Here is a 21,889-nt window from a genome sequence, read left to right as displayed (position 1 = left end):
TTGAAGCACCCCTGCACTGTTGGATTACCGGATAATTCCACTCACTGATCTGGTGCTACAGACAATTCAGAGCTAGGGGTGGAGTAAAATCCTATCTCTCATGCCAGTAACAACTACAGGGGTCAATGTCCATGGGATGAGATATAAAAGGCCTCCGAATACCCTTGTGCCATGCCTCTGTTCCATCCACTCTCCATCTTATTGCACGCTACACCTTTCTCTTTCTAGCCTTTGGTCGAGCAGGCTCTTCAATCATCGGCTTCGGATTTGACATCCTTCTCTCCCTGATTCTGAGCTGTTGCAATGTCTGTGTCCAAGGTTGCTTCCCTCACCGGTCTTCTGGAATTTGCTTCCCTCGTCGCTGGTCACGGTTATGTCTCTGGTATTGTTGCCGATGGCAAATAGTATGTCCCATCCATATATCTGTCATGGGAATAAGCGGTCCTAGTTTATGCATATCTATGACAACCTGGAGCTGACAACCCACAGCTACGGCGGATACATTGTCAACAAGTACCCCTACATGGAAAATCCCCCCGACACTGTCGGCTGGTCTACCAGTGCCACTAATCTCGGCTTCGTGGACGGCACTGCATACCAGACAGCGGACATCATCTGCCACAAGGACGGAAAGCCCGGATATTTGTCTGCGTCCGTAATGGCCGGTTCGGACATCGAGTTCCAGTGGACTGAATGGCCCGAGAGCCACCACGGCCCTGTCATCACATATCTTGCCTCATGCAACGGTGACTGCTCGTCGGTGGACCCCGTCTCCTTGAAGTTCTTCAAGATTGACGCCAAGGGCCTTATCGATGGCAGCAGTCCTCCCGGCCATTGGGCCTCTGATGACTTGATCAGTAATAACAACTCGTGGACCACCACTATTCCCTCTTCCGTCTCCAGCGGCAATTACGTTGTGCGCCATGAGATCATCGGTCTTCACTCTGCTGGCCAGGAGAACGGTGCTCAGAATTACCCCCAGTGCATCAATATCAAGGTCACGGGGGGCAGCGATGCCAAACCTGAGGGAACTCCAGGAGAGTTCCTGTATAAGAATACCGACAAAGGAATCAAGTTTAACATCTACTCCGATCTGAGCGGTGGATATCCCATCCCTGGTCCTGCTAAGTTCAATGGCTAGATGTGGGGTATTTTGATGCGTGATTCTACCCATACCTTTCCCCAGGGGGATTTGTTCATGGGTTGAGAAGTCTTCCTGGATACTAGAATGGAGAATACTTTGAGTGCTCTGGCTATCTGTGATAGTCTTAACGTGTATCTGGGAGTTCAGATGTGAATATTGAATAGTCAGCTCATGGCTTGTAGTAACGACTCTTTCTAGATTTCCCTTCTAGTTCCGCTAACTGTAAACTTCATATACAAAACTCGACTGAGGCTACATATTAACGATTCCTACGTTGTATAGCGACATAACGAAGATCTAAGAAACCATTCCAATATATCATAAACAACCAAATCACAATTCATTCCTTGCATAAGCCAACTCCACGTACCCACGCACTCCAGCCCTCTCCAACTCCTCATCCACCGTTTCCCTTTCCAACTCCGTCCGTCTCAACTCAAACTCCCCAAAATAATTCGGCTCCGCCGCCACCTTCCTGAACCTCGCGCCCTCAAACAAAGCCAGACTGCGTCCATTCGTCTGTCCAATCTTCACACTCAGACCGGCAAACTTCCACGACGCATCTTCAGTCATCCCCATCTCCATCCCTGCTCTTTTCATCGCTTCTGACGCAGCACGATCACCACGCACAAATTCATCCAGAATCTCCGATTCATGCTCGGCGATATACCGAAGGAAAGTAAGCAGAGTCGCCCTCCCGAACCCTTTACGCTGGTTCGTCTTCTCTGCAATCATCAGCTCGATCTCCCCGAGGATCTGCGGCGCCGAGACACCTTCTTCGCCGTCATCTACCCGGAGAAAGAGATTTATGTCTCCGATCATGCGCGCGGGGGTATCGTCTGGTTCTGTGATGGGGGTGCATGTAGATGTAGATGTAGATATAGATCTTGACATAGCTACGGGGAGACAGACAATAAAGGTGAGTTTGTCGGGATCTTGCCGCCAGCTTTGTTGCATGGTGTATTCTTCTTCCAGAGAGAGTGGTTCCGAAGCGGTGGCTTCTTGAATTTCCTAAGGTTGTTTGTTAGTTAGTTCAGGGTTAAAATATATCTACGTCTTATGGTTCTTATCTAGAGATTTCTATGGCATGTCTTTGGTTTTGTTAAAAAAAAAAAAAAAAAAACATACAGTGTCTTTCATCCATTCATGGTATCGAGGGACATGCCATTTAGAGTATGGAACAAGAAGCACCGTGGAGGTGGAAATTGCTGCCTCGAACTCCAGTTAGCACGCTCACCACGCCAAGAGAGTGTGTCAACAGACCGGTTTTCGCATTGAGAAGCATCCTGACTATGTATGACCGAGCAATGGGCGGAATGTAGAGCGAGAATGAGGGAACGAAGTAGAAGAACGCCAAGCGAAAAGAAGGTCGATTGCCTGCGCGGGTCTTGGCGCGCGAGTGTCGGGTCGTGCGGCCTGAGGTATACACCATACATGGAATATACATGCTTTCATTTTGGGGACTCTCGCAATAGCTACATTACACTCGCTGGGATATCTATATATAGCGGGAATTATTGCTCCTCCTCCTTTCCGGAAAACGTGCCAAATTTGATCACCTCCACCTCCAATGTCTCCGTATCGACCAGTATCAGTTCTCCGCTTTCGTGGAACTTGGGAATCGACAGGAGACGGACTCGCTGAATGTCTGTGTCATCGTTCGATCCGGTCATCTCTGTATCGGCTCCATTTAGCCTCCATGGGGTCTCCCCTTCGATGACGGCGGTTTTGAAGCAGGGCTGATTGCCAGCAAAGAAAATGTGCGGGCAGGATTCCATCACAAATGGATCATGGGTTTGGAAAGGATAAGACCCTGTTGCAAGACATTAATCATCATAACATTCATCCAAAGCAAACGGGACCACTTACAGATCGTATCAGGCGCTGTAGGGGCTCCACATCGCCAGCGCAGCATGGCCTCCATGATCCGTAGCCTGGCCTCGCTATCTCCATTGGTGTGAATGGATTCGTCATCATCATCAGCAAAGTCCAGGTAGCGGAGAACATCGTCCACATTCTGACCACTAGATCCCCACAGACGCCATCCTTCGATATCACCCTCCCATGGATTCGTGACACTATCGAACCAGCCTGGCTCAGGGGTCTCCTCGCCAGATGGAGATGCCGCGCAATATGCCCTAGCCCGGGGAAACATAGCGCGGTGGATCCCTTGTTGGGGAAGTGAGAAATTCGCGGGATCACTTTCGCCCGGCATAAGAGTAACAGGTATGCTGGGTAGTATTTCCGCGAGAAATGAATCCAATTGTGTAATGGGCGACGCATTGTAAGTAGTGGAGTCATATCCGTACTTTTTCGCACCGCTCTTTTTTTTTGGATAAGCAAGATCGGTGGCATCCACGGTCGTACTGGCTCCCAGCGAGTTTCCAGCAATGACCAGTCTCGTAATCGTAGACGCATCCGACAGCGCGCTATCTTCGTTCCCGGCCGACGAGAAGCCGGTATAGCCGAGTAGATAGTCTGTCAAAATCTCCAAGGCAAGGGTGTCGCCCGACGTCCCCGTAATCCCAAGACCACTCACGAAAGCAATCTTGCCTTTGCCCATTTTCTCGGGCGATTTACCCTCCCACCGACGAGGCTGTCGAGGCAAGTCGGGGACCTTCATATCAATGATTTCGAAGTCCCCGTTCGCATTTTCTGTCCCTAGCACGGCAACTACAGCTCCAGTTGCCAGCTGATATGACCTAAGCATACTCCCTGTTAGCCGTAGGCGACCTGATTCGTCTTCGAGCATAATTTGAGTCGATTCAGGATCTGAAGAATCCCGGTATGTGCGACATGGCGCAGGGGCCGATGTAAAGTTCTGCCGGTCAAACATTAGCAGCTAGATACCCATGGGCTTGATTAGGTCAATTCTCACTTCCTTGGTTAGGTCATCTAGAATGTTCGGTTTTAACGGCATGTCCATATAGATTGTCCCTGCCACCCAGCAAAGCTCTCCCTGTCTCACATCTAGTACTCTGTCCACACGACGTGCATGTTCTCCTGCGATCTATTCTCGGTTCCAGAGCTATTAGCGCACCTGCATGTGGCCCGTACGGATATCATCACCATTTACCCTCTCCGCGAGTTTATGTACACATTGTTCGCGAAAGGCACAATGGTTGGGTGACGCTTACACTGAATCCTTCCCATGCTTGGACCGCAATCTCTTCCGCCGCGGGCTTCAATTTTGCAAGCCGTAGGAAATACATGTCGCCATATTGTTGTTTGTAATGTCGTCCTTGACCTGGAGGGAGGCGGAAGGTGTGGAAGGGGTTGTAATGGGAGGTTTCCCGGTATACCAGCGTCGGTTCCATCTCACTGCAACCGGCCGTCTATGATTAGTAGAGGAATCGACTAATTTAGAAAATACACAAGGTACAATCTGGATCGAGTGATCGAGTCAAATCAGACCAGGGAGCATACCTTGGAGGCCGCAGAAACTCGTTTTCTGCCGCGCTTGAGGACATTTTGTCGCACAGTCCTTGACTTCATGAACTAGAATAATCCAGCAGGAAGAAGGAGAGGGGGAGTCTGTAGGGAGCAAGTGAATGAATCGTGGTAGTGGACGAGCGTTGAAGTTGCTTCTTCCTTTCGGGAGACGCGAATCACGCGTCTTTTGGCGTTTTGTAATTACAGTCCCGCTTTGGGCCTCCGCCTTTGCCTGCGCCCTTCCTCTATCAGCTACTTGCTCTATGCTATGTTTTGCTTTGAATAAAGGTTCACGCTGGAGGTCGTGAAAATACGTAGTAGGCATAAAATATAGCATCTGAAATAACTCACATAAGAACCTGGTGGCTTATGGGTCAGTGACATGCATTGAATGCTTGTCCACGACTTTATACTACGCACTTGGACTGCAGCAATTGGAGGCTCTTTCGCTATCTCAGTATAGCACATCTGGCAATAGCTGATTTCAGTCCTTGGTAACCTGCTCTGACCAGACTACCTAGAATCAGAGACCTCGACATGCTATGATTCACCGTTACAAATTGGCGTGCCAGGGGGCAATTATGCATACCGCACCTCCCCTCAGCCCACATGCCTGTCTCCTATTCATGGTATGTTGAATATTTTCTTCCTAAACACTGCATTATACAGTTTTGATTGAACGTGTTCCTGGATAATGGTCGACATGCTTTTGTCCGGAATCGAGAAGGAGCATTTGACGTCGCTGTAACAAGAATGGGCCCAGACACAATGTCTTGGAAGTGCCCTGGATTTGCATTTGCAGTTGCATTTATGTATTATTGATTCAAGTCATACATTGCTAGATTGAACCCTTCATAACTCTTGAGAGCCCTCTTCTACCTTCTCTTCGTTGCTTTCCCAGGGCTTCGCAAATGTCCTCCCTCCTGCACAGCAAGGAACGATTTTGGAAGTCGCACTTGCTCTCCTAATCAGCCTCGAAGATGAGGATTTTTAATTCGTTTAACGGCCTAATGGGCAAACTCTTTACAACAAGCATCATTCTATGTACTCTCGTCACTGCATTTCGATATGATCTTTTCCGGCGCGACTGCCAATCATTTTTTAGACGCAGTCTACCCGGGTCTCTTGTGATCGCTCCCGAAGGTGCAGTGGGGGATTATCAACCTCCACCGGGGCCTGTCACCTACAATCCTCTGCCAATGCAGACGTGGCCAGTGGCGGGTACTGTGGGTACTACATCCACTCCCACTACAACTCAGGATATCTCCCATGAGCCAGAAGTGGTGAAATCCGATGGCAAGCTGGGGACCAATGCGTAAGTCTAAACCACATCTCGGACCAGACATGAGGTAACTAAACTTCGTTTGCTTTGTATACACAGCCCGCGGAAGAACATTGCCATTCTAACGGGCACCGTGACGAAGACACAGGCCATAATGGCTGCGACCCAGACAGCCATGGCAGGGAGAGACATAGTTGTGACGTCAGCTAGTCTAGCGCTCTCTGTTTTCTTTGCAGCGGTACTGATTTAGTGGGTATATGCGGTATTGTTAGGGAGCTTTTCCATTGTTTGATCCTGGTCAATAGTCATGCACAGATCCTTGCCGCTTGTCTCCGAGGTGTCATGAATCCGGCGTGAGCTTGTCCGGCTATGTTTGTGTAGAAACATACCCGAGTCCAATACAAGACCAGAAGCCGGGACGAACCACTATGTGTATATATATAGGAATGTATGCAGAACCGAATTCCAGCTTGTCCCATTCCCTTCAACTGCCTCGGTCCGGGGGATCAACAAAACGCCTCCACCTTCCCCGCATTGCGGCACGTGCATTTAATACACGTTTTATGCTTTCTACATTTCTATTTCAACCTGGCTATGAGGTCGATAGCAGCCGTCTCCTGATCCTCAACAGTGGTTGCTCGATTGGTCCCAATTTGCCCCTGGATCTGCTGTTATTCCCTTTTGATTTTCCCACAAGACCTCAGACGATTCAAGTCCCAAATAGCACTACTCGTAATATAGTACCGTCCGATATCATGTCCCTTCAAACACCGCTGTGCTCATTGCTCAAAATCAAACACCCTGTCATGCTAGCGGGCATGGCACGGGCTTCTGGGGCGCGTCTCGCGGCCGCTGTGTCTAATGCAGGTGGTCTCGGGACCATCGGCGGCCTGGGCTACACCCCGGAGCAATTGTCGGACATGTTGACGGAGCTCAAATCCCTCCTGCGGGATCCATCTCTCCCCTTTGGTGTTGATCTGGCGCTACCGCAGGTCGGTGGTGGAGCACGCGCGACAAACCACGACTATACCCACGGACAACTGGATCAACTAATCGACGTCGTCATCTCCCACGGCGCCAAACTGTTCGTCTCCGCCGTCGGAGTACCCCCGGCGCACGTCATCAAGCGCCTGCACGACGCGGGTATCCTCATCATGAACATGGTGGGGGCGCCCAAGCACGCGGAGAAGGCGTTCAAATTGGGCGTGGACATCGTCTGCGCGCAGGGCGGCGAAGGGGGCGGCCACACGGGTGAAATCCCGTTCTCCGTGTTGGTGCCTGCGATCGTGGATGTGGCGAAGAAATACAAGAGTCCACTTACGGGGCAGCCGGCATTGGTGGTGGCCGCTGGTGGTGTGAACGATGGGCGAAGTCTGGCTGCGTCCCTGATGCTAGGAGCGTCTGGTGTCTGGGTAGGTACTCGATTCGTGGCCTCAGAGGAAAGCGGCGCTAGTCAATTGCACAAGGAGGCAGTGGTTGGAGCCCAGTATGGGGAAACCCGGCGCACGCTGGTTCTTTCCGGTCGACCACTGCGGATGCTGCCAAATGACTATATTAAGGAATGGGAGAAGCGTCCGGAGGAGATTGCCAGGTTAACGGCTAAAGGCATTGTCCCTATCGAGCATGACTTCAATAACGATAAGGAGGTTGACATTCCTTTCTTGATGGGCGATGTCTCGGCCAGTATCAAGGAGATCAAGCCCGCTGGTGTCATCGTGCAGGACATGGTGCAGCAGGCTGTGGAAGAATTGAAGAAAGGAAGAAGCTATATTATCGACGCTGGAACCAGTAAACTATGAAGTCGACGATCGAGCTTGGATGTTTGAAATTTGCTTCTCTCTTCCTTCTACCCTCTCTGTACAGCTGTCTGCTTGATTGGATCTGAAACCTGCAATATATTCTTTTCATGAAACCATGATAAATACGTTTAGATGTTGTGATCTAGCATGTACAAGTACAGGAATGAATTGAACCAAACTAAAAGAAAGAAAGAAAATGACCACGAATCGCAAGAACCCTCAGTGGGGACTGTATCAGACCATAAAAGCGGTGTGCTTATAACCGCCTTTTGAAAGCCTCGTTGTTACAAGATTTGCAGAGAGACATCTGACACCACCAAATATCCCAGAGTTACGCTAATGGTTTACCGGTACAGCTACCTCTCAGAGATGCTGAACCCCCAAGGCCAAAGAACAACCGATACGAGGAAGTACTCTCACTCACATACGTAGAATGAATAGAGCCTTTCCCTCCCTGTTGGCCCGGTCTGAGAACAGAGAACCGCATGCTCGAAACGACCGGTCTGTCTACCAGAAAAATTTCACTAATGACATCCATTGATCATGGCCTTGTTTCCGTTGGCCCGTGCTTCCAGAAGGTTGGGTGGAGGGGGTGGTCCGAATACAGGCTTCTCTGCTTGCTGCGGTACGTTGCGGTCCCCATTTACGTCGCGGTCTGCGGTTTCAAGCTCGTATTCATCGTCACTGATTCCCTCATCCTCATAGTCCTCATCGTATTCGCTCTCTGTGCCCTCGTCGTCCCCGTCTAGATCGGCCGCAAGACCTTGGCCTCGGCCTTGGGCTTGCATTCGTCGGCAAAGAGCTTCGAGGTGATGGCTCTTCTTTCGCCACTTGTCTAACTCCTCGTGGTTCCTTGTGCGCTCTTCTGCCATCTCTAATATGTTGCGATTCGTCTGGTCGTGTTTGCGGGTGAGGGTGAGATTCTCCTTTTCCAAACGCTTTGTCTTCTTCGACATTTCTTCCATCTCTTTACGGAAAGTAAGGAAGAGTTCATTGCTGTTGTTTAGCGTATCCTCCACCTGTGATATTATTATTACCGGCACTTTGAATCCCGGGTGGGCAAGAGCTTACCTGTTTGAACTTCTCCACATATATGTTTAGCTGGCTACGCAGTTCGGCTTCGGTATGTGAGAACGTAGAGACTTGGGAGCTCAGGGCGCGACAACGAGCGGCTTCATTCTCGGCGGTACGGCGTTGTTCCTCGTACTTGGCGGTAAGACATTGGATTTCTGAATCCTTGCTGCGTAGGAGTGACTTATAGTGTCCCTCGCGCATTTCAAACTTCTCGCCAATCGTCTTGATTTTTGCACGCAGACTACAATATCAATATTTAGTGACGGCCGTCTACTGTACAGGCGGGTTGCCACATACGCTTCGTCTAGGTCAATATCCACTTTTTCGCTCCGTGGATTGCCCTTGGCAGCCATGACGTCTTGAATATCATACAAGAGAGAGTCCAAGCGTTCGTTGACAATCAGTCTTGCCTTCTTCTCTGTATCTTCAAGTTTTTTGTTTTCATCCTGTAGATTCGGATGAACATTAGTAATGGCATTGGGTAGGCAAGTAACGTTGAAAAGTTCGAAATTGACACACCTTGACCTTTTTATTTTCTTTAGTGAGCTCTCTGCACAGCTTTTCAAGTTTGTCTTTCATGGTAACGGTTTTGTTCAACTCTGATTTTCCCTTATCCTGGTCCTTCTGCAGTTGATCCGCCCGCTTTTTGCTCTTTGAATAATCGCGATCCAGCTTTTTCATATCGGCCAAAAGCTCCGTGTACTTCTTGTGCACGGTCTCCAAACGAGTCATCGGTGATTCAATGTTACTGAGGAGTTGGTTCAAATCTCGAGTAGCCTTCTTCACTTCACGCTCTATAGTGAAATCACCGTCAGCATCTCGGCTCCACAACAAGAAACTAGTAGAAGGCATGAAGCCAGTTCCGGACGGGAGTGAGGCATATCACGCACCAATTTCCTGCTCTTGATCCTTTTCACCAGCGGCATCTTGTTCCAGCTGAGAAATCTTGGCCGCCAAGAGCTTCGATGTCTCATTGGGGTCTGCCATCTTCTTCCCCTTGTTCTTTTTGGACATAGCAGCTGATGACATGATTGATGGTTCCTTAGTCGCTGAAATGGACCCCGTTGTGCGGTTTAAGGCCTCGTTGGCGGTTGTCGCGAGGCTGGTTCTCGGAAACGAAAAATGCGAAGACGGAACTGTGGGTGAGGCTTGGTAGAGACCAATCAGTTGTTCTGACGCAATCCCACCACCACAGTCAATCCCCAGCCACGGCTACACCGAAGCCAAAGAAATGAAATGACAGGGGAGAGTGTGTGATCGACGGTAACTCTCGAATCGACGGTCGACACTAGCGGAGAACCTGGGTGGCCTATTGCCAGACTTGCAGAACTCGGAGGTAATGGGATCACGTAGAACCCTATGCAACCAAGTTCTGCAGAGTCAACGAAAGCCGCACAGGCGGATGTTCACAGCGGTTGAGATTTGGAGACTGGAATCGGGTCCGTGAGAGGTCGCGAGAATCGAGATGTATCGAAGAACTTGCTGGGGGGAGAGGATCGAATCCGTAAGAGGGGGTATGCGCAGTGGACTAGCACTAGCCCAAATCGGCAGCCGGCCTTGGCATCGAGAATTGTTCGCTTCCACTGAACTGATACATCCAACGTTCTACCCATCAATAAGTCCCTTGTCGTCCTTCTTCCCTCTCTCCTCCATCTCATCCGGGTCACTTTTTTGTTGATCCTACTCCTCTCTTTCTCTCCGGGTCCTTCTGATTATAGGTGGTTTGGTTGTGCTTTTCCTCCATCGCCACTTCATACCGGTCCGCCCGATCGGTACCCTAGAAACGGCCTCGCTAAAACAACGCGCGGAGAGCTGTACAAGGTTGTGGTTTGACGGAAGGTGACTGTGAAACATAGCGTCGCTTTCCTTCTCTCTCTCTCTTTTTTTTTTTTTTTTTTTTTTTTTTTTTTTTTTTTTTTTTTTTTTTGCTGTTGAACATCCTTTCTGCCGACGCTATGTTCCGTTCGTCTCTAGAGATAGGCAAAGGCCGACTACCTGTCTTGCGGCAACCTACAATCCTAAGCTCCAGGAACACCATACCTCGGTGGAGTCAGACCAGAAGATCAGCTTCTACTGTGACTAGCCTTGACAGCTATCCGAGTGTAGGAGAGAGACTTCACGGATTTACTGTCCAGGAAAAGAAACATGTTCCAGAGTTACACCTAACGGCAGTACGGCTAAAACATGACAAGACAGATGCGGATTACCTCCATGTGGCAAGGGAGGACAAAAATAATGTTTTTGGTATCGGATTCAAGACCAATCCGCCAGATGCTACTGGCGTGCCTCACATTCTGGAACACACGACGTTATGTGGCAGTGAAAAGTGAGAATAATTCCTTGGTTGTGTTCTACTTAGAGTCGAGAAACTAACCAGCCTATCTTCATGAAGATACCCAATCCGTGACCCCTTCTTCAAGATGCTTCCTCGATCTCTTTCAAACTTCATGAATGCTTTCACTTCCGCGGACCACACAACCTACCCGTTCGCCACGACGAACCAGCAAGATTTTCAAAATCTTCTTTCGGTCTACTTGGATGCGACATTCCACCCTTTACTCAAGGAGGAAGACTTTAGACAAGAGGGATGGCGCTTGGGGCCGGAAGATGCACGTGCCGTGGGGTCTAACGGCGGAAAGCCAGAAGACGTCCTATTTAAGGGTGTGGTATATAACGAAATGAAAGGCCAGATATCGGATGCAAACTATCTGTACTATATCCGGTACAAGGAGAACATCTTTCCTGCTATCAATAACTCGGGGGGTGACCCTCAGTACATCACCGACCTGACGCATAAACAACTCGTGGATTTCTCCAAGCGGAATTACCATCCCACCAATGCCAAAATTTTAACCTATGGAGATATGCCTTTGGCCGGCCATCTGAAGCAGATTGGCGAAGTGTTGGATGGCTTCAGCAAGGGAGAGGCCGACGCTTCCATCAAACAGCCCATTGATCTTAGTCGCGGCCCCCTGGACGTTAGAGTTCCAGGGCCTATTGACACCTTCTCTGGCGAAGACAAGCAGTTCAAGACCTCAACCTCGTGGTACATGGGAGACACGAATGATGTTGTTGAAACATTCTCTGCTGGGATCTTATCCTCCTTGCTTCTGGATGGATACGGCTCACCCATGTATCGAACCTTGATCGAAAATGGCCTAGGCTCCTCGTTCACCCCAAACACCGGACTTGATTCATCGGGAAAGGTGCCTGTTTTTTCGGTTGGCGTTAACGGCGTCAGTGAAGAAGAAGTTCCTAAGGTGAAAGAAGCCATTCAGCGAGTGTTTCAGGAGTCTCTTTCGAGCGGTTTCAATAGCGAGAAGGTCCAAGGATTACTCCACCAGCTGGAACTGGCCTTGAGACACAAGACGGCGAACTTCGGCATCGGTGTTATGGAGAAGACTATCTCTTCATGGTTCAATGGCACCAACCCTATGAAGGAGCTTGCCTGGAATGAAGTCATTGATGAGTTCAAGCGGAGATACCAGGAAGGGGGATACCTTGAATCATTGATGCAGAAGTACCTCATGAATGATCACTGTCTGACGTTTACCATGGTAGGCACGCCTACTTTCAACAAGGACCTAGACGACCAGGAGTCGGTGCGCAAAGAGAAGAAACTTGCTCAGCTTGTTGAGCAGCATGGCTCTGTAGAAAAGGTTGTTGTTCATCTTCGGGAGGAAGAGCTTCAATTGCTTAAGACACAGGAGGATGCCCATAATGCCGACCTGGGATGCTTACCCTCTCTGCGGGTTGAAGATATTTCACGGGAGAAGGAGCGGAAGCCAGTGCGTGAGACTCGTGTTGACGATGTAGAAGTCGTCTGGCGGGAAGCTCCTACCAATGGATTAACCTATTTCCAAGCTCTGAATAATTTTGATGGCCTTCCGGATGACCTCCGACTGCTCATGCCACTGTTTAACGATTGTGTTATGAGACTGGGCACTGCCAACAAATCGATGGAGGAATGGGAAGATCTGATCAAACTGAGAACCGGCGGTATCTCATCGTCCGCTTTCCATACGTCTTCTCCAACCGAGCTCGGGAAGTTCAAGGAGGGACTTCACTTCTCTGGATATGCTTTGGACCAGAACATCCCAGAGATGCTTGAGATCCTTACCATCCTCATTACGGAGACTGATTTTACTAGTCCTAATGCCCCTGGCATGATCCAGGAGCTGTTGCGACTCACTACCAACGGTGCACTCGACGCTGTTGCTGGGTCAGGCCACCGTTTTGCTCTAAATGCAGCCGCAGCGAGCCTTTCCCGCGGCTTGTGGGTTCAGGAGCAGCAGTCCGGCCTAGCGCAATTACAGGCCACAGCCAACCTCCTCCACGATGCGGAGACTTCACCTGAACGCCTTGCCGAGTTGATCGAGAAGCTACGTCTCATCCAGTCTTTCGCTATCTCAAAGACGCCTGGGCTCCGTGTTCGCATGGTCTGTGAGCGAGACAGCGCCTACCAAAATGAGTCTGTCCTACAAAAATGGCTCGCCGGCCTACCTCGAACTCCCTCACCCACATCTGCTCCGGGAAGCTCCTTCATGAGCCGAGCGATCAAGAAGACATTTTATGACATGCCGTTCAAAGTATACTACTCCGGACTAGCTATGCAAACGGTCCCATTTGTCCATTCGTCCAGTGCACCGCTCAGTGTCTTGTCTCAACTCCTTACCCATAATTATCTGCACCCTGAGATTAGGGAGAAGGGCGGTGCATACGGCGCAGCAGCTAGCAATGGCCCTATCAAGGGAATTTTCGCCTTGACGAGTTATCGGGACCCCAATCCCAATAACACTCTGAAGGTTTTCCAGAACTGTGGCCTTTTTGCCCGGGATCGCTCTTGGTCCAACCGAGAGCTCAACGAAGCGAAGCTTGGCATATTCCAAGGCCTTGATGCCCCCATGAGTGTTGATGAGGAGGGTAGCAGGTATTTTATGAGTGGCGTTACGCATGAGATGGACCAACGCTGGAGAGAACAACTGCTGGACGTCACTGCAAAGGACGTCAATGAGGCGGCAGAAACCTTCCTGGTCAACGGCACTCGGCGATCCGTTTGTTTACTTGGTGAGAAGAAAGACTGGGTAGAATCGGAAGACTGGGAGGTGCGGAAGCTTTCCATGAATCCTTCTGAGGGTGAAGCGAATGGCGTCGATGCGGAAAATGCTGCTGGTTCTGCCTAAGTTCTTTCTTCCCACGTTGTTCTATACCATTTCCCCCCAGGTAAAGCCATGTACCATATATGTCCCCTGTATTTCTATTGATGTGGATACGCATGATAGACCTGTATATAGACCCCCCTGTTTGTACAATACCTCATTCGCACTCTTCTCTTCTGTTGGATTTGCCATTTCCTAAATCGAGTTTACCTCGTCTACGCGCGTCTCAAGAGCAGAAAATTACCCAGTCGCCGACCCTTGGATCCATGGTCGGGAGATGGCTGGTTTTCCCCGTCCTTCGAGGGACTCGGAACAAGCGCAAGATCGATCGGAATGTGAACCCGCCGTGGTACACTTCTCATCTCCGTTTTTCAGACCCTTCCTGGACTTTCTTTCAGCCTACGCAGGACGGACTAAAAACGCGAGAACATCATGTGTAGATATATTTTTTTGGTTTGTTCCCCTACGTTAATAATACGCATCAACGAAGGAAAGAAAGTAGGTATATAGCCGATGTGAACACAGCACAGTTGTCCTGTGTCACCTTCGCAGGACCCCTTGGGTGGATATGAATATATTTTATTTTTTTTGTTCTTCAGCCAAACCATTTTCTTCATCATGATTTCTCCCTTTCTCTAACCATGTCGCATTAAAATAATACTAAAAAGCCTAGGTACTTAGTGCCGAATCCATTAAGCCGCCTCTCACGTGGGCAGCGACAGAAAGCAACTTCAACTCAACTCGGCGGATGCTCGGGTCTTTTCATTGATTCATGCCAATGAACTGAACTTGAAGATCTGCCCGATAATTTGTCATAGAGCCTCATCGCTTGAGTGAATCCCCCGCAAGTCATGCACGACAACACCAATTGTGCTCATCATTATGAAGAAGACTGACACTATCGTGTTGGGGCCGAAGCCGACTAAAGCATGCGGTAAGTGGATCGGGGATCGATCGGTTGCATGACCGCTGCGATGTATGCTGTGCTGTGAATTGTCCAGACTAATGCGCCCTCAATGCAGTTAATTGCCGCAGGCTGAAGGTCTGACTTTGGGCATGGGCTTGACCTGACTGCTTCAATGCTGATTGCGATCTAGATGAAATGCGAGGTGGATGGAACCCCCCCATGTCGTCGATGCCGCCACACCAACACCGCCTGTTTGTTTAAACCTAGATCCAATGTCGGTGTTGCTATCTTCTTTTGCTCTGGCCAAAATTCAATTGATGCTGACGAGATTCTAGGCCGCAGCTGCCCACGAGGTGGTAACCGTGCCACCGAGTGCCCAAAACACTGCCTTTTATCATCACCTATCTACGCCTGATCAAGATGCGCAGTCAATTCTGAGCCGACTAGATCGGATCGAGGCGGTCCTAGGTATCAATAAAGAGAGACCTACCACCGCCTCAGTGATCGGATCAGACCCGGATGACGAGGTTGTTGAGGCGCCTCTCCCAGAGCTGTGGGCAGCTGCGAAGAACCTACGATCTATTACTCGCCCACCCCAAAACGAGGGCATCTGGTCGCGATCTAGCATCAGAAGATTATGGGCTTCGTATGTACCTTTTGCCCAGTGCCATTGAATGCCTACTCCCAATGTATGAGGCCTAACGTTAGCCCAGTTTTTTGGATAATCTGCCGCTTTTACATTTTTTGAAAGATCAAAACGCTTTTTCCTCACCTTCACCATTATTGCTCGCTTCTGTTCTCTATATATCCGCGCTGCATAGTCCATCGCCCGAACTAACGTCGATGGCCGGTGGGTATTTTGTAGCCATTTGCAGTGCGATCGCCGAGCTTGTCATCCCGAACCCTTTGCCTAACCTTCTTAGCCTGTCTAACACTAACCCAAGGGATCACGAGTCTGGTACTGCAGAAGAGTCTCGAGTTTTCCAAAACATCCTTGGCTTAATAATGGCTAGTCTATGCTCAGAGGCTTTCGTAGAGACCACCGACAAGTGGATCGCCATTGCCTATCGACTGTTGCTTGATCATTGTCCCACCGCTGCAGATAGTACGACTCAAGATTGGCCCGGTCTGTTCTCGGGGATCCAGGTATTTAGTCTTAGGCCGATGTGTTCTGCTTGATGGTATAATGCTAATTGCGGTAAAGGTGATTGATATTGAGCATGCGTCGATGCATATGTGCCACCCTCTTCTTCCTAGGCAGCCACCCACGTCAGCCCTCCAGCAATTGAACGGCCACGAAGGGGATGCTTATCGTGGTCTCACACAGATCATGCATCATGGTCTCAGCCATTTTGTTAGACGAGGTCTACCCACCATTTGGTCCTTCGTGAGCGCCCGGGAACCCGACACCTTATCTTCGGTGCGCGCACCTTTCACGGACGAAGACTCCCAAGTCATAAGGCTTTGGGCAAAGAAACTGGATGACTGGCTGGTTCGGTACAACGGAACTTCTCGTGAGCCTTTTTTTTTTTTTTTTACTAGTAGTTACCTAAGTATTATGTTAATTTCGTTTCTTGCTTCAGAACCGTCTCCATCAGACCGACAAGGAATTGTCATTCTTTTACAATATCACCTCCACAAATTATACGTCCTATCAATATATCATCCTGCACGAGGATTTGATCTTTCTTCTGCAAACATTACTCCTGCGGAAAGACATGAGTTGTTGGTGTCAGCTCGTGCCGTGTTACGACTTCGTCAGGACGACGCCAGCATATGGTCCAACTGGGATCTTATAGTAAGCATTCATTCTCAGCCCACCGCCTATCCGGGTCAATCCCTAACAACACAGATGATAACTTGGGCTGCGCTGCTCCTCCTGCGTGGAGTCGAGGATGGGGTAACGCATCAAGATGGTATGCTTACTGTTCCTGAAAATAGAGAGTGAAAGCAGCACACTAACCTATACTTTACTTTACTGTCTCTAGACCTTCGTCTGATTCAATCTCACCTCCAAAGCCTAAGACTAAGCCATCCATCTGCACTGAGCATTCATGCTGTTCTGGCAGACCGACTACAATCAGGGATCCAAAGCATGAACACCCCACCTGATATGGGGCCCGAATTGTCCTTCCCAGGGCCGCATGGAGACTATTCCTGGACCATATTCGATCAAGAAATAATGTCCCTTGCAAACCCACCTTGGCTTTTTGAGGGCGCTTCGCTCGCGTCGGTCCCGCCACAACTTTCACAACAATCGCCAATTCAGTCCGTGGCTTATAACAGTAATATGGCGGCGGCTGGTCACCCCAATAATTTCCCTGCTAGCGAGCAGTGGGATCATACAGCGCAGGTATCGTCGGTGCGGCCCGCGGGTTTCAATCGAATGTTTAGTCATGAGAATGTAACGAGGGATAGTAGCAACTATATGATGTGATGATCTATGCACAGGCTTGGCGAGACTTATGAGAGCATTGCGTTGTCCTTTGGTACTTCGTGGAATACTAAATGATTTATCCATGGAGTAAGTGGTTTAACTACGACCAGGGATACTTCCAATGGTAGCACAACGCCAGATCTCAATGACGGGAAACACCAAGTTTGGGCAAATTTCATGTCTTCATTATATTGGGTATATAGTATTAAATCATGAGTCATGTCATTACTGTACAATGTTGTACGTTGCAGCTGTTCCTGCCAAAAGGCTTCTGTATATTGCAAGAAAGCGTGACTTGAAGAGGCTTGACCTGCAAACCAGGCTAGTTTTGCATGGCTGATTGCTTTCTACCTCGACTGGGGACTTAGTCATTATGGGGCCCATCGTTGGTGGGCTTATGCGAATGGCCTTCCATAGAATCTACCTGGGGTTCATGTTCCGAATAGTATGTTTGGCTTGGTGTATCTGTCGTAGAAGGAGTCTGAGGAAGAGAGGGAAAAGGCTCCAATTCAGACTGATCGACGGGTTGAGAAATGCTGGCAGCATCATTAGATGGATCGTGTCTCCCTGTTGGCTCGAGAGGAGTGTTCAGAGATGATTCGTTGACGACATCGGACGAGACAGCCGGGGAGCGTGGGGATAGGGAGCAAGAGGTGGCCTAGATGAATTGAAGATTAGCATAGATTGCTGAAACTAGAGCAATTGGTCGTCACGTACCCATTCTTTTCCTTTTTCTAGGCCGTGACTGGATGCCAGCTGGTGCGCCGCATGTCGTTTCCGTAGAACCTCCGACTCTTCTTCGAATGCAGCGCGTTCGTCTTCCTTTTGCAGATCTGCCAGAGAAAGCGTGGCAACTTGTGCGATGTCGACGTATGAGCCGTGGGAAGATCGAAGCCGACTGTTTCGCTTTTTTTTATTTTTGTTCTTCCTGGAGTCCTTTGAGTCCGTCGTCGCTAAACTGAATGTTCCGGAGGTCGACCGTATGCTCGCAGGTTTGTCCCCTAGTTGGTCATCCGACTCTACTCCAGTTCCTCGACGACTATGCAGTCCCATGGCAAACTCGTCGTCCAATGGTACCGCATCTTCTTCCTCATCGCTAGGGATCAGATCCCCACGTGAACTCAGCGAGGTCGCTGTCTCCTGCGACGACTGGGTCGAACTACGGTATCTTCCATTCTTGCCCGCTGCGGAGCTCGGTCCCTCAGCTTCCTCGGCTGCCTCAATCAGAGGCTCTTCCTCATATGCGTCCCACCGCAACCCCTGAGGATGCTCCTGGAGATCTGCGGCAGACGGTCGATACTTCAATCCTCGCGCTCCCCACCTCCATGGGAACCGCTCGAGAAAACCCAGGAACGACGAGCTTGGGATAACCGTTGGATCATTACCATCATCGGGAACAAGAAGACCGCTTTTCCTTCGAGTACGCCGAGCACCATAGCTCATTCTCCGCGGTCGGCGAGGCTGCTCGGAGCTTGCACGCGTCAGGCCACTCCCTGCCAGCAACCGATCGAGCTCGTCGGTGCCCCACCCTAATAGGCTGTCGTTTGTGTCGTCGTTATCCCAGTCATCATAGAAGTCAAAGATGGATTCTGCTCGGCCCCTTCTACGGCGACGGAGCTGATCCTCGCGGCTCGGAATGCAGGGCCCCGTGCATGCGGAGATGCAGTTCCCAATGGTCGCAAAGCATGGCAAGATGTACTCATGGGAGAAAGTATAGAGACCTTCCTGGGCCGTCTCATTCGCGGCCTCGAGGTTATGGGAGATTTGGTTGATCGTCCGGCGGACTCGCGGGTCTCTAGGCCGCATCATTCTGAATAGAGGGGGCTGGGAGACGATGTAGACGTGGTTTCTGGCCACGCAACAATACGGAGATGTGCGCACGTCACTTCAGCCTGGCCAGAGAGATCCCATTGAAGTGCACAGGATGGGCGGAGTGATGTGGATTTGGGGTAATACAGGTGGTGCAGTGATATCATCGAGCCTTCATTGGAGAAGGTGCAGACAGGACGGAGATGGAGAGCCTCAGGAATAAACACCAAAGCCTTAGTCAGCCCGCACATGCTGGGCATCTTTCAACATTCCCCGACAACTACCGGAGAAGACGCTTCTCATATTCCACCATGGTCTACTATATTCGCTTTCTCAAGACTCCCAGGATCCAGAAGCAAAAAGCAGGCTTACCCATTGTCTCGGCACTCATCTGCATCACTACAGATTTAGGAGATGCCTTTCTGGCCCAAGATGTGGATCTACTAGTGTCACTGATTGCTAGTCGTACCGAACGAGTGCTGTATCAAGAACCTCTCAAATGGAAGGCTGGCAAGCGTGAGCTGCCTATATCAATGGGTCCTTTCCCTGCGCACCTCTCCCAGCAGACAATTATTCTCAATGTGGCCGCAACAAATTCCGACAAGCCCGGACCACCCACCCCGAACCGCCTCCTAGGAAAGCCCGGTGTCCCTCTAGTTCTGTCTTGCTGGAGCGCCCCTTTTGGTGGTTCGGAATCGCTGGTGGCAGACAAACTTGTGGAGAGGAGGTTTGGCCCAATTGAGACCCTAGACCTACGGATATGGGAAGAAACCGGAAACAGTATTGCTAGGCATATCTGGTGAGGTCTCTTCCCCGCAGATCCTGTCCTCGATTCTAAGACAGGATGTTTATATTTACAGGGATGCTGCCATTGCTTCGGTGATATATCTCCAGCGAATAGTCGCCGGAGACCGTGTAGGGACGGCACCACCATTACAGGATCTGCTACAAGGACAGCGTAGTACCCCGCTTCATGTCATTGAATTGGGGTCAGGCTGCGGCATTGTTGGGATTGCTCTGGCACAACTACTTCCTCAGTGCACTGTACTTCTCACGGATCTCCCTGAGGTTGAGGAAATAGTAACTCAGAACGTAGCGAGCGCCAAACAGGTTCCTTCTTCGTCTGCAGTCCAGTTCCGGACTCTGGACTGGGACGAGAAACCCCCAGATAACCTCTTGGATGGCTCAATCGACCTGATCCTTGTATCAGATTGTACTTATAATGCAGATAGTCTACCCTCCCTCGTTTCAATGTTGCACCAGTTGGTCCAGATGGCACCGGATGCAATCGTCTTGGTGGCACTCAAACGGCGACACGAAAGCGAGACCGTCTTCTTCGACCTAATGCACTCAGCACGGCTCTCGACTCTTCATCAAGACAGCATTCACCTCCCATCGCAGCACAATGAGATGGATGGGATCGAATTGTATTGTTTTGGACGACCGGGTTGACTCCCCGTACAATGTGACCCGCCCAGCGCAATGGCCTAATGACCCGTTTCACCTATATTTAATTAGAGGCGAATCCTGCAGTTTTCTGATTCAACGGACCTCGGTGCTCATTCTTCTGGCGCCTAGTTTTGGCGTGCACCGGGATTGATAGACTCGAACGCCGACGGAGGGATTCCTTCATCGGGAAGAAACTCTCTGACGGCCTCAGGCGGGAGTACCATGGGATCGCCGACTGCTACAACAGGAAAAACAGACGGTCCATTCAAACATGCCTATTCGACCAGATCACAGAGTCCGGCTGCAGTGCTGTTTGGCCAGAGTCAAGTAGTGGCGTTCAGACATATATAACAACCATACGCAGGGGTCTGTTGATTAACATGTGAACTGTTTACCTCACCATGACCTCCTCGCGACGAACCATCCTGGTCACTGGTTGTTCAGGCGGTAGTCTGGGCTCCGCTCTTGGGGTCAGTTTCCACAAGGCCAAGTCGCGTCCGTGCGTAACATGCCCAAGTTGAAAAAGTCGAAGATGCAAGCACTGAGACAGTGCAGCAGAACACCCTGTCCGACGAGTCCATCGTCCACTGCGTGCACGTCCCGCGCCCAGAAGCTCGCAAGCGATGGCGGAAATAGTAATGGTTGTGGTGGATCCCTCGACGTTCTTCTGAATAACGCCGGTGCGGAATACTCCATGCTGCTGATGGATATGGATATTGCCAAGTCGCGCGAGCTGTTCGACCTGAACGTGTGGTTGCTGATTAGCGTGACCCGGGCGTTTCTGCCGCTCCTGGAGCTGATCCAACCGCACGGTATGGCAGTGAATAACACGGCCTGTACGTCGCTGACGGCCGGCACGATGCCCTTCTCTGGGGCGTATAACGCCTCCAAGGTCGCAGCGGCAAGTCTGACCGAAGACTTGCGATTGGAGCTCCAACCGTTCAGGATCAAGATGATTGACATGATCGGGTGCATAACAATGCCTCCGCCGCCACGCTACCGCCGACCTCGCTGTACAGCGAGGCTAAAGAGAGGGTGGAGGGTACCATATCCGGCGCGAATGACAGCACCGATCCGGAATAGTGGGCAGACCAGGTCGTTCAGGATATCAGCAAACACAACTCATCCCATTGTGTGTGGCGCGGCAAGTTTCCAGGCGCATAGCCTCACACCTGCAGGTTGGATCCTTGGACGGCTCAATGAAGAGCATGGTGGGATTGGATGTGGTAGGGCAGAAGATCAAAGAACTGGAAGTGCCAAGGAAGGCCAAGCATTTGTAATTGTTCATGCTTCATCTACACTTCCCTGTCACCCATGGGCAGGCTGGTGTGAAGTCTCTTGTATAAAGTATTTCTCAGTCATAGAGATTGTTGAAAGAATCTCTTAACGAAACTACC

General features: G+C 50.2%; 11 protein-coding genes across 11 annotated transcripts; 7 read left to right on the top strand and 4 right to left on the bottom strand.

The window, feature by feature from the left end:
- Positions 1-303: 303 nt before the first annotated feature.
- Positions 304-1,141, top strand: ATNIH1004_004947 (lytic polysaccharide monooxygenase auxiliary activity family 9 protein; the record flags this gene model as incomplete). The annotated part of the gene is made up of 2 exons (XM_033569610.1): positions 304-404; positions 490-1,141. The coding sequence occupies 2 exons, from the start codon at positions 304-306 to the stop codon at positions 1,139-1,141; spliced, it is 753 nt and encodes a 250-aa protein (XP_033428416.1).
- Positions 1,142-1,477: 336 nt separating this feature from the next.
- Positions 1,478-1,966, bottom strand: ATNIH1004_004946 (uncharacterized protein; the record flags this gene model as incomplete). The annotated part of the gene is made up of 1 exon (XM_033569609.1): positions 1,478-1,966. One exon carries the CDS (start codon positions 1,964-1,966, stop codon positions 1,478-1,480), a length of 489 nt encoding a protein of 162 aa, XP_033428415.1.
- A 692-nt stretch (positions 1,967-2,658) lies between these two features.
- ATNIH1004_004945 (DNA-directed DNA polymerase delta subunit POL31) lies at positions 2,659-4,614 on the bottom strand (the record flags this gene model as incomplete). The annotated part of the gene is made up of 5 exons (XM_033569608.1): positions 2,659-2,957; positions 3,014-3,965; positions 4,023-4,154; positions 4,282-4,465; positions 4,571-4,614. The coding sequence occupies 5 exons, from the start codon at positions 4,612-4,614 to the stop codon at positions 2,659-2,661; spliced, it is 1,611 nt and encodes a 536-aa protein (XP_033428414.1).
- Positions 4,615-5,556: 942 nt separating this feature from the next.
- On the top strand, positions 5,557-6,215 carry ATNIH1004_004944 (uncharacterized protein; the record flags this gene model as incomplete). Its single annotated transcript, XM_033569607.1, has 3 exons — positions 5,557-5,891; positions 5,958-6,059; positions 6,131-6,215. 3 exons carry the CDS (start codon positions 5,557-5,559, stop codon positions 6,213-6,215), a joined length of 522 nt encoding a protein of 173 aa, XP_033428413.1.
- Positions 6,216-6,613: 398 nt separating this feature from the next.
- Positions 6,614-7,657, top strand: ATNIH1004_004943 (NAD(P)H-dependent flavin oxidoreductase; the record flags this gene model as incomplete). Its single annotated transcript, XM_033569606.1, has 1 exon — positions 6,614-7,657. The coding sequence occupies one exon, from the start codon at positions 6,614-6,616 to the stop codon at positions 7,655-7,657; it is 1,044 nt and encodes a 347-aa protein (XP_033428412.1).
- A 524-nt stretch (positions 7,658-8,181) lies between these two features.
- Positions 8,182-9,760, bottom strand: ATNIH1004_004942 (taxilin; the record flags this gene model as incomplete). Its single annotated transcript, XM_033569605.1, has 5 exons — positions 8,182-8,676; positions 8,729-8,972; positions 9,029-9,177; positions 9,251-9,525; positions 9,622-9,760. 5 exons carry the CDS (start codon positions 9,758-9,760, stop codon positions 8,182-8,184), a joined length of 1,302 nt encoding a protein of 433 aa, XP_033428411.1.
- Positions 9,761-10,686: 926 nt separating this feature from the next.
- cym1 (pitrilysin family metalloprotease cym1) lies at positions 10,687-13,914 on the top strand (the record flags this gene model as incomplete). Its single annotated transcript, XM_033569604.1, has 2 exons — positions 10,687-11,057; positions 11,124-13,914. 2 exons carry the CDS (start codon positions 10,687-10,689, stop codon positions 13,912-13,914), a joined length of 3,162 nt encoding a protein of 1,053 aa, XP_033428410.1.
- Positions 13,915-14,772: 858 nt separating this feature from the next.
- Positions 14,773-17,234, top strand: ATNIH1004_004940 (uncharacterized protein; the record flags this gene model as incomplete). Its single annotated transcript, XM_033569603.1, has 9 exons — positions 14,773-14,824; positions 14,913-14,932; positions 14,988-15,071; positions 15,133-15,443; positions 15,511-15,943; positions 16,002-16,311; positions 16,381-16,595; positions 16,650-16,713; positions 16,786-17,234. 9 exons carry the CDS (start codon positions 14,773-14,775, stop codon positions 17,232-17,234), a joined length of 1,938 nt encoding a protein of 645 aa, XP_033428409.1.
- A 364-nt stretch (positions 17,235-17,598) lies between these two features.
- On the bottom strand, positions 17,599-19,043 carry ATNIH1004_004939 (uncharacterized protein; the record flags this gene model as incomplete). Its single annotated transcript, XM_033569602.1, has 2 exons — positions 17,599-17,892; positions 17,952-19,043. 2 exons carry the CDS (start codon positions 19,041-19,043, stop codon positions 17,599-17,601), a joined length of 1,386 nt encoding a protein of 461 aa, XP_033428408.1.
- A 311-nt stretch (positions 19,044-19,354) lies between these two features.
- Positions 19,355-20,495, top strand: ATNIH1004_004938 (protein N-lysine methyltransferase family protein; the record flags this gene model as incomplete). The annotated part of the gene is made up of 2 exons (XM_033569601.1): positions 19,355-19,842; positions 19,904-20,495. The coding sequence occupies 2 exons, from the start codon at positions 19,355-19,357 to the stop codon at positions 20,493-20,495; spliced, it is 1,080 nt and encodes a 359-aa protein (XP_033428407.1).
- Positions 20,496-20,893: 398 nt separating this feature from the next.
- On the top strand, positions 20,894-21,772 carry ATNIH1004_004937 (uncharacterized protein; the record flags this gene model as incomplete). The annotated part of the gene is made up of 3 exons (XM_033569600.1): positions 20,894-20,991; positions 21,051-21,624; positions 21,671-21,772. The coding sequence occupies 3 exons, from the start codon at positions 20,894-20,896 to the stop codon at positions 21,770-21,772; spliced, it is 774 nt and encodes a 257-aa protein (XP_033428406.1).
- Positions 21,773-21,889: the final 117 nt, after the last annotated feature.

Source organism: Aspergillus tanneri (genome assembly GCF_003426965.1).
Source record: "Aspergillus tanneri strain NIH1004 chromosome Unknown AapTan_3_pilon_pilon_pilon, whole genome shotgun sequence".
Lineage (NCBI taxonomy): Eukaryota > Fungi > Ascomycota > Eurotiomycetes > Eurotiales > Aspergillaceae > Aspergillus > Aspergillus tanneri.
Note: the sequence above shows the minus strand (reverse complement) of the source record. Positions and strands in the feature narration are given on the sequence as shown.